Source organism: Sebastes fasciatus, chromosome 2 (assembly GCF_043250625.1).
Source record: "Sebastes fasciatus isolate fSebFas1 chromosome 2, fSebFas1.pri, whole genome shotgun sequence".
NCBI lineage: Eukaryota > Metazoa > Chordata > Actinopteri > Perciformes > Sebastidae > Sebastes > Sebastes fasciatus.
In genome coordinates, this window is record NC_133796.1 from 6,962,982 (window position 1) to 6,980,156 (window position 17,175).

A 17,175-nucleotide genomic window follows, 5' to 3' on the forward strand; every position below is an offset into this window, starting at 1 on the left:
CTCACTGTGTAGCCACTGTCACACTTTCTCACATGGCACCCTCACTGCTTCTCCCTGGTTTTAGTGCTATATAAATAGGCTTCATTGTTAGGCTATCATTAGGTATATTTTTGCATTTTAAATTACAAAGATAATAGTTTTAAAACAAATTAAATTCTTCATTGTAAAATGCAGAACACAGAAGGACAACGAGGCGCAGAAGTTGGAACTGCTTGAACTGAATTACTTAACGTGGTGGAAAATAATTCATTTTGCTGAGAGTTAACGTTACTGTTCCAAAACCCAAGACATGACATCAGCTTTATTTGTTTGCGATATTAGACGCATAGCATGAATTTCAAGTTTTAAACACACTATTATGATCTATAAGCTAACATTAGCATTGAGCTAGCTCTTATCTGATGAACTACGGATGCAAATGTTTTGTAAAGATGTAACTTAAACTGTAATGTCGATGATGTGAAAAATTCTTAAAGGGAAAATGTTTTATGAGAGTACAACTTTTTAATGCCATATCAACAGACAGACCGGCCGCTGATCCATGAACCAGAAGCAGTAACGTTACTGAACCGTTTTTCACCAAACGTTTTATTTGTGGGGGAATTTAACCTACAGGACTCCACATAGAAAAACAACTCCTTGAATTCGGTTGATAAATGTAAACGTTATAATGCTTTTTATCCAGAAAAACGGCACCTCCCATGTTCACTTGTATGTGTTTACAGGCCAGTCCTGACCGCCCCAATATGGCGGCAACGTTGACGTACGATCCATCTACACATATCTATCTATGGTTATATCAGCCCACCTATTGTAGAATTGTCATAGTAAAAGCTATGATAGAGACTAAAATATGTAACTTGTTAACAATATGCATGAAAATAAAATGATAAAAAGGTAATAATAAAACACAAATTATAACATATTTCTGTTTTTATATTTGCATAATCTCATTTAATCTATCTAAAACAACTACTCTATTGAAACAATGTGCTTTTAGACTTTTGTTTTTTTTTCCTCATAAATTGTTCTTGGTTGGTCAAATCTGTCTTTTTAAATATTCTAGCCCCAGTAAACCTCAGATGATCAAGAGCGACTCTTTGTGTTGTCTGCCTTTTATTTTAATGCAGTGCAAGTGGCCGTGAGTCGAGTGTAGCCTCCGTCTGCAGTTCTTGTAAAGTATTTGCCTGGAAGCAACTAAAAAGCCAGTTTCATCTTCCAACCGCAACATCCAAAGTGCAACAAAGTAGAAAATATTGTGATCTATTTATTTTTCTTTAAGTGGCAATTTCCTCTCTGTTTTGCTGTAAATCCCTTATCTCCCTTCAGGCTACAAGTGTAGAGCAGCAAAACGATGACCTCAAATGGCAAGCGTGTTTAACTAAGTCTCTCTCTCTCTCTCTTCTCTCTCTCTCTCTCTCTCTCTCTCTCTCTCTCTCCCTCCTCTCTCTCTCTCTCTCTCTCTCTCTCTCTCTCTCTCTCTCTCTCTCTCTCTCTCTCTCTCTCTCTCTCTCTCTCTCTCTCTCTCTCTCTCTCTCTCTCTCTCTCTCTCTCTCTCTCTCTCTCTCTCTCTCTCTCTCTCTCTCTCTCTCTCTCTCTCTCTCTGCCAGGTGCTGTAGCTGTGATTTTGCCACCACCAACATGAACAGTTTAAAGAGCCACATGAGGAGGCACCCTCAGGAGCACCAGGCCGTGCAGCTGCTGGAGCAGTACAGGTGAGAAAAACCTCAAACACAAGTCCACCACAGAGAGTGAATGATAGGAATGATGCTGGACCTCTGAGGTGAGAATGGAGCGCTGTAGCTGGCCATAAAGAAGCTAGGGTTATCACAGTCTATGTAGGTCTGAACCTGTGTGTGTCTATCCTGGTGTCAACAGACTGGAGAGTTGAGAAATGGGCTTCTGATTGCAAGGTTAGTGGCTGGTGGGTGGAGAACGTGAATAGGAGTGAATACGCTCTCCTCCTTGAAATGTGAAATATCCTCAACCTTGAGCGAGGCACTGATTGCAGATTTCCACTTCACTGAATGCTTGTTCTGTATTCTCCCGTCATCAGTACCTGCGAGGCTGGAGTGCCCTGGTTTTCATACAGTAGGAATGACAGTCAATGCCGTTCGGTAACACTTTATAATCACCATCATTTATAAATGGTAAATTGAGAGTTAATTAATCTTAATTAATATTTATTTTACGGTTAATAAATAACAAAATGATAGCTATCGCTGTGTTTCACTCACTTTTTAATGAACTGCAAAAATATTAAGAGTGTGACACAAGGGTAGGTGTTTTAACTCCTTTTCACTTTCTGATGTATCGGGGGGGGGGGGGGGGGGGAGTCCCTGCAATCACATGCTGACTCACATGCTGACACATATGTGCTACCTGCTGATACCAGCTGATGGATTTATTAGTAGTTTAGCTTTTGAATTCATGCTAAAATCACATATCTACAATCACACTGTCCCAGTCGGTCTTCTTTGGTGTGGTACGTTAGTGGTAAGAAAGCAGTGTTTGTTTGGACCACCTGTAAAAGGCGGGTCCGGGTTTGGTTGTTTGGTCTGCACCAGAGTTTGGTTGACAGCTTTAACACCAGCCCAAAGGAACCAGACCAAACATGTAAACTAGGGCTGTCAAAGTTAACACAATAATAACGTGTTAATGCAAATTCGTTTTAACGCCACTAATTTCTTTAACGCAACTTGTGATTTTTAGGTTGTAGCGGGCTCAGTTTTAAAGCTAGAGTGAAGATACTGGTATTATATGAAACTAGAAAAACCTAATGAATCCATCGGTAGGAAAGAGGCTTAAATAAATAATGCTCCAAAATTAAGCTACATTTTGGCATGGTCATTTTCAAAGGGGTCTCTTGACCTCTGACCACAAGGTACGTGAATGAAAATGGGTTCTATGGGTACCCACGAGTCTCCCCTTTTACAGACATGCCCACTTCATGATAATCACATGCAGTTTGGGGGCAAGTCATAGTCAAGTCAACACACTGACAGCTGTTGTTGCCTGTTGGGCTGCAGTTTGCCATGTTATGATTTGAGCATATTGTTTTATACTAAATGCAGTACCTGTGAGGGTTTCTGGACAATATTTAATTGTTTTGTGTTGTTAATTTATTTCCAATAATACATATATACATGCATTTGCATAAAGCAAGCATATTTGCCCACTCCCATGTTGATAAGAGTATTACATATTTGACAAAGCTCTCTTTAAGGTACATTTTGAACAGATACAAAAATTGTGATTAATCACGATTCAATATTTTAATGGATCGACAGCCCTAATGTAAACACATCACAGTTTGTTGGGTGTGAAAAAACCTAATATGGGATGAGCTTAAAAAACACTGGATCCTACACTTCCCATAATGCAACTAACAGTATATTTCCATCCCCCCCTTCAAACTCAATATGTAATGCAGGGTCTGTTTTCTAATTTGTATTCTCCTTGCAAAACTTTCATTCATAATTGCCAACGCAGCCTCCATAATTCTCGACGGGGAAAGAGGCAGAAAAAATATGCAGAAAAACCCGATATGACCCCAAATCACAGAGATGCTGATTCATACTCATGAGATTTTCATGACTTGGAAAACATCGTAGCAGCATCACACACCAGCCTCGTGCGATGTTTTAAATATGCACATCAGCACTGGCTGCTTTATGATGAACCTGTTGTCACAAGATCTCGTCCAGTTCGTGTGTTCTTTATCCTAAATGAAAGGAACTTCAAGAATTTGAATAGTTCATAAAGACGTGATCCATAATTCTTTTAATTTTGTGAGATGACTTCACTAGTGCACTGTAAATCCTATTTCCTCGCTCCACTCTCTCAGGCTCAGTATCCCCTGTGGAGTCTCGAGTCAGGATGATTCCTCTTGATAGAAAGTAGAAGAAGGATTAGTCGAACGTCAGTACGCATATTAAATCAACTTGGACTTGATCCTCTCTCACTCTGTTGCTCATCTTCTCTCCTCTGTACCCCCCATCCATCCCCCTCTCTCTTCCAGGTGCTCTCTGTGTGGCTATGTGTGCAGTCATCCGCCGTCACTCAAATCCCACATGTGGAAGCACGCCGGAGACCAGAACTACAACTACGAGCAAGTTAACAAAGCCATTAACGAGGCCATCTCCCAGAGCAGCCGGTAAACGCATGAACTCAAGCACAGCGCTATCTGTACTTTGACTTCCTCTCAGGTTTCATTTCTGTACTTTCAAATATCTACGGTACGCCATAGGCATGGATGTATTAAGAGAACTGGATACAGCGTTGGAGGCGGGCTCCCGTTCATTCTTATGAAAGTTGCTCAGTGGCGCATGAAGCCTTAAATGGCTTCTGGAGGAGCTGCAGCATTTATTTCTGCACAAACTGCAACTTCCACTGAACACTCACTTGATACTCTCAAAGCCAAACTAACTCTCTCCTGCTCCACCATCTCACTTGTTTTCTCACACAGTCGATGCCGCTCTCTCTCTCTCTCTTGCTTCTCCACTCACTTCCAGCGTCCACGTTTCGCCCGACGTCGGTCACATTCCTGTTTTGCCACAACGGCTCCACTTTGTTTTTTTTGTACTTCTGTGGAGTTTGTGTTGGAGTTGTGGTGGGGGCTGGTCATTTATTGGCGTTAGCAGGCTACATTTCTAACCGAACGTTGGCTACGGTTGCACGTGAGCGTGCATGACATGACATCCGTTGGATTTTCCAGGAAAAACGGGCCCCCATTCTTCACATTAAAAGCGGTCTACAGGCTGATAGAGGAAACCCAGGAAGTCACAGAAGGTTTCATTTTTTAGGTTAGGTTACAACCTGTTCACACACTGGTAATAAAAAATGATTAAAAAAACATTTGCTCGTGTAAAAACTAACCCTTTTAAATAAAATATTTTATGTTAGTCGTCATTAAATATTGTACTTCATTTGTGTGCCATTTCAATGAATGCAAATTTCTTTGACACTGGCACTATGGAGCTCTAAAATATCCTAAATGTTTTGCATTAATGCATTGAGATCTGTTTGAATGTGAAGCTGTCTTTCTTTCTATTAACTGTACGCTTTCTTTTAACTCTTATTAAGCTAATTTAATACTAATGAAAACATTTTAGCTATAGGTTATTGTACTCCAGCTTGTTTGTTTTCTGAAGACAGGTTGAACTTCAACGTGTTCATTCCTCACTGTACTCATTAGTTTTGAAAGATATAGCGTGACACCAATAACTGGCAGCTGCCTTACAAATACACACTGCGTCAGAGGGATAATAGATTATGGGCAGCAAGTAAAATTATACATACAACAGATGTCAAAATACACAAATAGGACACGGGCAATTTTATATTTTCGTCAATGGGCCAACACTGCCCCAAGAGTGAGATCTACAACTCGGTCATTTTATCTTGCTCCCTCTGTTGTTGTATTCTTAATGATGGTGATTTCATCTGTTCTTTCCCTCAGGGCTCCTCAGAAGCTGTCCGCGGTGCTGGAGTCGGTGGCAGAGCGCCCTGCGGTGGCCCAGCCCTCAAAGGACAAAGCAAAGGGCCCAGCGGAACCACTGCCAACACCCACATCGACGACAGCAGCTGGCCTGGCTGTGGACAGCTCGACGGTTCTACCCACACCCACCACAGACCCTTCACAGTGGCCTGGTGAATCCCCGAGCCCCCAGGGGAAGGACCCTGCACAGCTCCAGTCTCAGTCCCAGAGCCAGCCGCGCACAGGTCAGGCCCCCGCTGCGGGGCCGGGGCCGGGTCCTGGCATGGAATACTGTGTGCTCCTCTTCTGCTGCTGTATCTGCGGCTTTGAGTCCACCAGTAAAGAGCGTCTGATGGAGCACATGAAGGAGCACGAGGGAGACATCATCAGCATCATCCTCAACAAGGAGCAGCAGCAGCAGCAGCAGCAAGCAGAAGCACAAACAGCAGAGTGAGACCTGCCCTTCCCTCCCTCTCTTTATATTAACACTGACCCTGCACTCTCACAATGAGATGCTGCCCACGAAAGTATTTCATTATGTTTCTCTTACTAGGGGTGTAGCGGTACGTGTAACGGTATTGAACCGTTCGGTACAGGACGTTCGGTCCGCGACATCTTTTCGATAGAAATTCTGGAGCGCGAGCTTTACCTGGAAAGTTTTGGTTGTTCTCTATCAGCTGTAGCAGCGCTGTCAGTTTGCCATGTAAATAAAGCTCATGAATTGTGTCAAACTGTATGCCGACACTGTTAAACTGAAGTCGGGTCAATTAGCGGAGCGAAACAAAAGCAGACATCGGGTTCTTCTCCCCACAGCGTTCAGGCAGCCTCCCACTGCAGATTCAGACCGTGCCAAAGTAACTAATGATAGTGCTCACATCGCTGCGCTACAATGTGCCTTCACCTGTGTATTTCCAACACAATCTCACAGCAGTTCGTGAAATAGTCACGAAATTGAATCCATTTGATTCGTCTACATAGACACGAAATTTCCATTTTTTTGTGACGCTAAGCACGACTTTCAACAACGTATCTTTCGTGCATTTTCCTACGAATGTCCAGCAACATATGACGCACGTGTCAATTTCTGCTCCAGTCTTTTCAAAATAAAACTACTTTGTTAGGTTTTGGAAAAGATCGCGGTTTTGGTTAAAATAACACGTGAAGTGGCATAACTTAAAAACGGAAGATACGTGACAAAAGCTAACTTTACTGTACAGACATTTCTGTTATTTATTTTTGTTATTTAGGCCTATCTTTTATTGACAATATGCCAGTATTTGAGTGCGTTATCGGTTAAAGTAAGAATGATGGCCAATGAGCAACTACAGAATGTTAAAATTTAAAAATACATGAAAAGAAGTTATTTTCTGCATTTTCTTTATTTTCCCCATTGTATCAAAAACATACCGAACCGTGTCCCCAAAAACCGAGGTCCATACCGAACCGTGAATTTTGTGTACCGTTACACCCCTACTCTTTACCTCAAGGTGGTTGCGTCGGATGTCGAGGTGTAAAAATTTCACGTCTACTACACTATAGTATTGTCATGTCTCAGAATGTTCATCTGGTTCAGGTCGGTTGTTGTGTCAAAAAGTTTCAACTGTATCTGTGTTTCCATTCAATGTCAAGCAAACTTTTGAAATGTCGCAAATGTGAATTAGGCGCGTTTCAATCGACTGGTTTGAAGCGAATAAACTCGGCTACGGCGTAGTTTGATCAGAAGTTGGCACTATAGGCTGAAACCCGCCAGTAAACAGAGTAGAAGAAGAAGTAGAGGTCGCGAACCGGAAACAACACAATTGGGCAAGTTTCAGCTTTTTCAAGTCATTACAGCTAGTATAGGCATCTATTGAGACAAAGACAAGCATTCACATGTTGTAGGAATATCCGAGAAGACGCCAACAGCGGAAACAGCTGATCAGTCATGTGAGTTAAATGCTCACCAAGTCAGAATTTATGCAGCAGTTTCCATATCACATTTAGTACATCAATAAAACTTCCTCGATTGCGAAAAAAATGTTTTTTTATGCTCGCTTGAGATGTTTTTTTTCCGTTGTTGAACAAGAGTATAAGTTCTGCTTCAACAACGGAAAAAAAACACCTCAAGCGAGCATAAAAAATCATTTTTTTCGCAATCGAGGAAGTTTTATTGAATGTTGCCGTTTCCATTCAGCTTTTCTGATGCGATACGTGAATGGAAACACTTGTGAGGCCGCGATTACTGCTGTCCAACGCAGACACCTCGAACAGGTGTTGAGAAAAATGATGAAATTATTTGAGTGGCATATCTTTTTGGGGGGGAAAAAACAGTGTTATAAGCTGTGTCAAATATCTTGACATTAAAGAGACACAACATGTGTCTGTAGGGAAGGGATTCAGATTTCAAAAGGACAAACCCGAGCTCTAACCCAAGTTTATCTTTCAATATACAGGGACAAGTTCATACCTCACAAAACCATACAACCCCTCAAAGAAAGATTCACATATTTTCCAGTCTAATTCAATATATTGACCATAAAGGCAGCTCTTTTATTGCTACTGTAATATTTAATGTATATGATCCGACACAGCTGAAGCTCTAGCCTAGTTAAGGAGGTACACACTCACCAATGCCTAAAGGCATATGCATCACAGCTTGAATATGATTTTAATATTTATCAGTTTATTTTTATGCATGTTTCCGTTATGCCAATTTAAAGAGGCAAATGTTAATTATTATTTGCATATTTTTTTTGTATGACTGACTGTAATTCTATTTTTTTTGATCATTTATAAAGAAAAGTTATTGTTCTCAGAGGAGGCGTGGAAGTTGATGATTGTAGTCTACTGGCGTCAGAGCTTTTGGGTTTTAAGGGCATGTTGACAAAAGGAATGATCGAAAGGGAAGTTAGCGTAAGTCGGGCTGTTATTTTAAATGAATGGTGCCTAGATATTTGAAAGCAGGACTATGTTATATTGAATCAGACACACACCTGTTTTCACTTGTGATTGTGGTGCTATAGGCTCACTTTAAGAGTTGTCACTGAAGGTATAGTCTTTTTTTTTTTTGTTCAGCCCATGCAATTTATGTTGTATATAATAACATTTTTATAATAACCTTTGCTCTTTTCTGTCGGTGTTTTTAAATACAAACTTTCTAGTGTCAAACGCAACTTGAAATGACTGCTGTCCCCAAGCTAACAAACATGCCTGAAATAAGAAGACATGGATGTGAAAATAAAGTTTGGAAGGCGATATGTTTTTTTTATTATTTCGTTTTTTTTAGGTTTATTGGCGCATGGTCCTCCTCATGTGCTCTCGTGTGATTGACTGGAAGCAGGAGTGTAATATAATTAATGCAGCTATGGTATGGAAACACTCAACTCAGCGCAGTGTAATGACGATAGAACGGAAGCTTGGATCAATGAAGGCTTCGTGTTTACTGTGATGGATTGTCTCGCTGTGTGAAAGTTGTTTTTCATACAGAATGAGCGGCAGCAAATGGCTTTTTCTGAAAGGAGGAAAAATTGAAACCTAATTTCTCAAATGATGCCGACTGCAGAAACCATCTGGTTGAATGTAAAGAAAAGGAGTAGTGGCATAGTCACCCAGATGCATGTTGGGAACAACCAAAATATGTGCGCACTTTAAAGGGATAGTTGTTTTTTTTTGAAGTGGGGTTGTATGAGGTTCTTACCCATAGTCGGTGTATTACCTACAGTAGATGGGGGTCAGCACGATCCTAGTTTGGAGAAACAGACAGGAGTTACCACATGGAAGCAAAGCAATGTACTGCTGTGGACAGGGGCAGCAGCAAAACATATTTTAGCCACTGAAAAGAAAGGCTCACCTAAAAAAATCAGTTTAAGTGTACGCTATATTTAGAATATTTTCACCGCTTTATCTTGCCGTCAGACAGCCCTTTCCGACGGGGAACTGGAGCCATTATATCCATCTGTGCCCTCTTCAAAGCCACCAGACTCCTTTGGCAAAAACTGTAATTTTACCTCGCATAACACTGGAGTTGCTGGTCTACCGCTGCCTCGATCAGTTAGTTTGTTTGGTCTAGACAAGCAACTCCAGTGTTCTGCGAGGTAAAATTACCGTTTTATTTTTCAATGGAGTCTGGTGGCTTTGAAGAGAGCATAGATAACAGCTTCAGTTCCCAGTCGTAAAAGGGCTGTCTGAGGGCAAGATGAAGCGGTAAAAATACTCTAAATATAGCGTACACTTAAGCCGGGACACACTGGGTTACGCACCCAGTGTGTCCCGGCTTAAGTGTACTTTATTATATAAAAAATTCGAACTATCCCTTTAACGTTGATTCGTGTCAAACTGCCATTCAGTCAAAACACAATTGTTGTTTCTAGAAAGCCTTGCAGGAGAACATTCCCGTTTCTGCCACAATCTTGCCTGAAAATACCCCGTCAACATCACATTGAAGCATTGAAATTAACAGAAAATGAGACCTAGATTCAAGATAAGTAATATTCTTTTAAACCCATCACTCATCTCAACCCATCTAATGTATCATGCAGTCCCGTTGCGCTGTCATCCACATAGACAGAGGCAGAGGAAATTAAGATAAAATGAAATACCCCCCCCCCCCCACACACACACACACACTCTCCACCTGGTACAACAGCTTGAAATTGTGTCTGCACGCTTGTGTGCATGTGTGTGTAGCGTAGAGGATAAAACAAAATTAAATCTCTATCTCAAAGACCTGTTACCTAGCCTGGAATTCTAATTATCATAGCAGGTTAATTATTGTCTGGGTTTTAATTTACATTTCTATGTGGCAGAATTAAAGAAGTTGATATATCTAAATTAAAAAATAAAATATAAGTGGGCTTTCAGTGCTCCTCCCGTCTGATTAACCAGGTCTGCATGTAAATGAGCAGCGAGAATAAAGACTGGATAGACCACACCCACATACAGACACACCCCAGCCTCTCCTCTCACAGTACATACCGTAGTACTTCTTTTGCAGTGAGGGATTACCAATATTTCATGTGCGCTCCTTCTCGGTTTCACTTTTAGTACAAATAAAGTGGTTTAGATAATCCGGCTAAACTGTCGGTTTGTTCGTCTGATCGTCTTGCTTTGTGGTGGCGATGTCCTCATGTTGTTGGATTTCAGCAATTAAATGGCTTGCAATATATTTTTATTGTCAACAATTCCCACGAAAAGACCAAAACCAATGACTCATCAGTCCATCTGACAATAACAGCGAGGCGAAGTCCCGCCCCTTCCGGTGGACCCCATGGGACCTTAATTAAAAAAAATGTAACTAGTACTGGGTTGTTTATAATCTAGGACACTGGTAAAATAATGCAGTGATAATGCAAAAGAGACAATTTATATAACCCATCCACAAATCATTATATTTACAGTCTAATCCAAATATAAACAAGAATATTAGCCACTCCGAACATACTATTGGAAACAATAGTAGCTTATTATTGCCTATATCACATAAATGACATGCCTGATAACTAAACTGCAAACACTTGTTTGGCCGCAATTGTGATTATTAGGTTACAAGAAACGTTAAAGTTTCATAAAGACATACCTTTGTTATTACCACGGACATACAGTTATGTGCACGCCATGACTGTTTGATCCAGGTAAAAAGCAGCCGTAGACTATATACTGGGTTATACAGCTTTAACAGGCTGCATGAGCTCCCGCTAGTGACAATCACTTTTTGGCGGACGATCACTTTTTGGCACCAGCGCCAGCGGCGCCTCCAAAAAGAAGTAAACTATGGTGCTCATCCAGTTTAACGGTGTGGCTCACTGATGTGTTTTTGATAGACAGTAATGGAGATGGCACAGAGGAATAACATACATATATACATCAGGCTTCGGATGCGAAGACAATACTAGTAGCCCACAAGTAGGATACATGCTTTGTTGATTTTGGTCTTTTCGTGAGAATTGTTGGAAATAAGAAACTTAAATGATATCATTGGACTTATTCTTAATTTGGCGTATACAGTATTATCATAACCTACAGAAATGATGGCCAAAGCTACCAAAAATGGCATCCAAGTAATAAACTCACTGAACATACAGTACATGTTAATTGGGAATAACTCAATAACCTGATAGCAAACCAAGCACAGCAGTGTCAGCCAGACCTGGAAAAATGTAACAAGTAGTCATGTCCCACAGCCTGTTAACTTGAGCTTAACAAGTGAAGACAAAAAAACACTTACAATCAAATTGTGTTGGAATTAATGTAAAGTTGAGCTAACAGCTGACAAATGCATCTTGGGTCATTCCCCTGATGCTAAATACATTATAGGCCAAGTGGGACTTTGCATGCAGGGAAATATTCTATTTGGTGTCACAAATTGCAAAAGTGTGTCAACACAGGCAGCAGCACTGCAAGTATGAAAGCAAGTGTCTGTTTACCACGTGAAATTTACACGACAAATACAGATCTACAACTTTGTGCCATATTAGCTTATTTGAAATCAAATAATTCATTGTGCCTTTTGGTTCAAGATATTATTTGTGTTGAAACTTTTCTTTTCTTCCAAAAACTTCTGCATAGCTAATTGTTCTATCAATAGATCCGTACTTTGATTTGGGCACAAAGTATTCAAACTAGTGGTTTTGAAGTTCGTTATTGTGAGAATATCACACCTCAGTATGGTTTCCATATATTTAAATCCACACATTCAGCAGTTTTGGGGTCAGAGAAACAACATTAAACCAAGTATGTAAAACAGCTCTTTTTTTTTTTAAATTCTAGTTATTTTACCTAGTAATGACCTCAAACACTTTCCTTCTGTAAGGGTGTACATGTTGTATATTAATACTGCAGAACCTTAAAACTGACGTTTTTAAAATATATAATCTATTTTTTTATGATCTTGTAAAGAAAAAAAAAGAGAGAGACAAAACATTTATTTATTTTTTTTGTCTCTGTTCTTATTTACTCCCAGTCTGTTTTGGGCGAACTGGTGGTTTAAGGCGAAACACAGCAAAAAGAGCTGCGTGCATTTAAACCAAAGGAGGAGGAGAAGATATAACCCGTATACTGTAACTGTCCTTATCAGCGTATTTTTGTTCATATTCAATTTTGTAATAAGGTTCAACATGGAATTGTTTGAGACAGCAGTGTGACACTTGCTTTATGTTTATTTATTATTAGAACATCATAGGCAGTATTATGTCACTACTTTGCCATTGTATTTTCAGTAATAAAGACAGAAATAAATGACTGCTTTTTGTCTCTGGTCATGTTTGTGAGATGATAGATAGATAGGCTTTTGTGCTTACTGCGGCGGCCCTCCTACTTGTCGCGGCGTAACTCTCATTTTGATAAGCCAGAAGGGTGGTTCTGGCCGTTCTGCCAGGCCGCGAGTCCCATTGTCTCTGTGGTCTAGTTTAATGGGTTAGTGGACCAGGCTAGCCCGCCCATGGGTTTGCCCACTTAGCCATGCTCATATGGACATGTTTCCAGCAGAACCACGTGGAGGTAAGGGCTCACTACAATCTTACCACAGCCCGGGAAACCCTTACCCAAGTAGTTACCCTTTTCCTGGCCACGGCTCCCGTGGCTCCGGGGCTGTTTTAGCCACGCTCTTTTTCTTCACTTTGAATTTCTTCACCCCGCCACATTCTCCCAGGTATCGTTTGCGTTACCGCACTGGACGCCTCGCGGCGCCTACCTCTGCCACTCCAGAATCGGGGATTGATATTGCAATATATTGTTATTAATTGTTTTTTATTTGTTTGTTTGTTTTATTGACAGAACAAACATGAATTACTTTTTTATTGTTTTCCTCCATTTACATGCATGTTCTTTTTAAATATCTATATATTGTTTAATGGGAAATGACATTGTATGTAGTGATGTCTCTTTATGCAACAGTGGAAAGTTATTGTCTGTGTGCTCTTCGTCTCATGTAGTGGGAAAGTACTGAGTGTTGACTTTTACTGGGACGCTGTCTGAGTAAAACAACTCCTTATCTGTGTAAAACAACTCCTTTTCCTCACAGTCCCTGTTGTAGATTTCTATATAATCACATTGTAATAATCTCCTGCAGTGCACTCTTCTGCAGACTTTTTGTGACTCTGTATAACCAGTGCCTCTTCTTGCAAGAATAAAATACAAGAAAGACATTTCATCTGTTTGAGATCTTGATTTCAACGTTCATTAGGACTCATCTTGGAATATTTTCCAGAATTTCCATGACAATTGTAATTTGCTTAATGAATTGTATACATGTATACATATGTTTTTGTTTTTATTTTGTTCTTTTTTTATTTTGATGTATTATTGAATTGACGCTTTGGCAATATTGTTCACCTGACAGTCATACCAGTAAAGCAAATTGAATTGAATTGAATTGAGATCATGTCTGTCTCCTCCTCCAGCAGCACATCTCCTGCAGCTTTGCACAAAAATGCAATGCGTCTTTTATTTTGAAGGCAGGCTCTTGTTGTGTTCCGGTATATTGTCCCCGTGGTGGTTAAACCACCCAGCTGCTGCGGTGGTGTGATGAAGCTGACCGATGCATCCTAACTAAAAGAGGAGAGGAAAAATGAAAGAGCGAGGAGGGAGATAGAGAGGCAGGGAGGAATAGAGAGAGAGAGAGAGAGAGAGAGGGAGGTAGAGAGGAGGAGAGCTGTCGGACCATCCTACCAGGAGGAGGAGGAGGGTGAGGCTTATAAACATGTACCGTTGTGGCGCAAATCGTCTTTTGTTGCTGTCAAGACAAGAAAGAAAATGTGGCGTCCATAACAGGAGCGCTCCTTTATGCAAAAATGTGCATTCATTAGACACAATAGGAGTTAAAACCTGCTACTTTCTGGTGTTTGCATCACTGCTAGTATCCCTACTTCATGTTAATGTTTGACGTATAGCCTTCCATCTGCAGCCTTGAACACGGTACCGTTATTATAGGATGGATGCATGGTGATCTGTGTCTGTCTGTGTGATGGTAGATGGGAGCTGATGTTTCACGTCATTCTGTGGCTGCGACGTGAGCAGGAAATGCAGCTGTAAGCAGGCCTGCTGCTGTCCAACCCCATCTATCTATCACACACTGAATGAATGAATGAATGAATGAATGAATGAATGGCTGCAGACAGACAGACAGACAGACAGTGAGAGGGCTGCAGGGTTGTTGTTTGCTTTTTGCTCCAGATTGCAGGAGTAGTGCATGTGTGTGCATAGTGCATATTGGCATGTGTTAATCATGATCTCTCTGTGTGTGTGTGTGTGTGTGTGTGTGTGTGTCTGTGTGTGTGTGTGTGTGCGTGTGTGATGATCAGACACAAGACACAAACCTCCCCTCCACTGTGTCTGGTTGCAGTGTTTTCAACATGACAGCTCTGCGTCAGAGGAAGGGCAGCAAGGGGAAGGAGCCTCCTCTTGGTTCAGAGTTTCAGTCCCAACAGTCCAACTGTTGCACCGATCATCATCATCCAGACAAGATCCTGCACGGTGAGTGTAAGGGAAGCTCTCTCAGTGGGGTTTTAATGAAATGCCACCATGCATCCTTTTCATAACACACTCCTCGGGTTAAAGCATCAGTAGGCAGTATATTTTTGGCATCATTGGGCAAAAAATCCATAATAACCTTTCAGCATATTGTAATCAAGTGTTCTGAGAGAAAACTAGACTTCTGCACCTCCTCATGGTTCTGTTGTCAGGCTTGAAAAAATCGAGCCCGTGACGGGAGACTTTGACCAATCACAGGTCATTTCAGAGAGAGAGTGTTCCTATTGGCTGTGCTCACGGACTTGGCGTTCCTTCACCAGATTCGCGAGTGATTGACAGCCGTCTCTCATAGACGGCAGCTGGACAGCAGACCTCAGATCAGCTCTTACTGCTTGTTTTCCTCCGGTCTGTGAAATCTTGCAGATGCTGTTAGGAGCACCGGAGGACACAGAAGAATATGATTTTTTTCAGGTTACCTGTTTCATGTACTACTGTCACGATATAGCGACCGTTTTATAAAAATAACTTTTTTTTAATCACATATGCTCCAATATCGCCTACTTCAGCTTTAAAGGGGAAGTGAATCAGTCAACCAAGTTAAAGCTGGTTTACTAAATGGATTTCCACTCTAATGAGCAATTATATAACAAACATGACAAATGTCAGCATTTAAAGGGACTATGTGTAAGAATCAGAAATTGCTTGTTAACAGCGACACCTGTGGCCGTTAAGTCAACTAAAGTCAGCGTCCTGTTGCTCGCGCTTGTGCTCGCTCTACATAGACATGAACGAGCATCGCTCAAAACAGTGAGGTGACACACGTCAGCTAAATCCACAATATCACTCTATATTTCCATGATTCCCTTATCAAGTCTTGATAAATTGTTGGGTGGAAAAAGAGAACATACAGGGAAGGCTCCAGACAAATGTTTTTCACCACCGCCCCGGAACCGTCCGCAAAAATCATTTCAACCCGCCCGGTGTCAGTTATAACTGGCAAAAATTAAAAATGTTATCCTTTTACTTTGTTATTGCATATATAGTGGTAATTTTGCAAACACAAAATTCAAATGATTATGAAATTAATTATTGTATTTTTATTTAAAGGGACTGTTTGTAAGAATCAGAAATTGCTGGTTAACAGTGACACCTGTGGCCGTTAAGTCAACGAAAGTCAGTGTCGGGCTGGCGCTTGTGCTCGCTCTACATAGACATGAACGAGCATCGCTCAAAACAGTGAGGTGACACACGTCAGCTAAAACCACAATATCACTCTATATTTCAGCTGCTTGGCAGTAATGTTAGCTGACCAGACGAAGGTCTCTCCATGAATCAATGCTGATCCTAGTGTTGGCTTTTCCTGCCTCAGCCTCCTGACCGCGGCCGGAGGGAACAGGGGAGACACCAGAGTTTTGGTCGGAGACGATAACGTTTCTCGCTCCGGAGCCCCGTCACTTCACAAGACACGGGAAACCTGTAGACCAAAGCTATGGTCTACCCGCGTCCTCCGACCGCGACCAACACTGTTTTACAAGACGGGCTTCACTAGATAGAACTTTGTGGTTTTGATGCTTCCGTGTAGTTTGTGTTGGAGTCTTGTCTGAACAGCGTAGCCACACGCGAACGCGCATGGGACACCGACCCGCAATGATTTCTACGTGTAAAAAGTTACAAACAGTCCCTTTTTAAAAGAAAAAAAGAAGCTATCTTTCGTGCAGCTTTTGTGGCAAGAGCGCCGCCATGTTGAAGCACACTATTCTGTGATGTCTTGAGAATGGTTGGCTCCTCGGGCCGTGAAAGACGGAGACTGAGGAGACACAGGACAGAAGAAAACAAAAATCCTCAGAAGACATCAGTCATAATGAACTGAATCTTTTTTTTTTTTTACAGCATTTTCATTTATTGAAATGAACACCATTGATATTACAAGTAACCTGTTATATTTAGTATCCAATGAACAAACCTAATGTTGTCATGATGACTCAGTGACATGGCTTAGGGCAACACTTTAACAAAATGCAGCCATTGTGAATGTGCTTCACTATTTCTGTCACTTTTCATTTGAACAACCAAATGCAACGCTATGAATGCCCTCCAGGAGAGACCGTCTGAAAATGTGTGCAGTTATCCTCAATTTTAAAAAAATATTATGTCTCCTCCTCTCTATATGAGGGACGGTGTTGTGTTAAATACTGTGTTTCCCTGTCGATATGTGTTAACCCCAACCTAAACCTGAACCATCCCTTATCCCT

General features: G+C 41.1%; 2 protein-coding genes across 6 annotated transcripts in view; both read left to right on the plus strand.

Annotated features, from left to right (window-relative positions):
* Positions 1–7,775, plus strand: part of znf507 (zinc finger protein 507) — a 23,000-nt gene extending 15,225 nt beyond the window's left edge. The window contains exons 7-8 of the mRNA XM_074660246.1: positions 5,462–7,102; positions 7,519–7,775. Of these exons, the coding sequence (XP_074516347.1) occupies positions 5,462–5,933 (472 nt within the window). The 3' untranslated portion in view covers positions 5,934–7,102; positions 7,519–7,775. The remainder of the gene's footprint in view (positions 1–5,461; positions 7,103–7,518) is intronic.
* A 6,145-nt stretch (positions 7,776–13,920) lies between these two features.
* The window catches only part of dpy19l3 (dpy-19 like C-mannosyltransferase 3), a 60,346-nt gene continuing 57,091 nt past the window's right edge, over positions 13,921–17,175 (plus strand). The window contains exons 1-2 of one of the 5 annotated variants that reach the window (XM_074660274.1): positions 13,921–14,138; positions 14,755–14,926. In XM_074660274.1, coding sequence (XP_074516375.1) covers positions 14,806–14,926 — 121 coding nt within the window. In that variant the 5' untranslated portion in view covers positions 13,921–14,138; positions 14,755–14,805. Of the gene's footprint in view, positions 14,139–14,216; positions 14,369–14,753; positions 14,927–17,175 lie in introns of those variants that run through there. The other 4 variants (XM_074660302.1, XM_074660282.1, XM_074660292.1 and 1 more) reach the window with 4 other exon arrangements.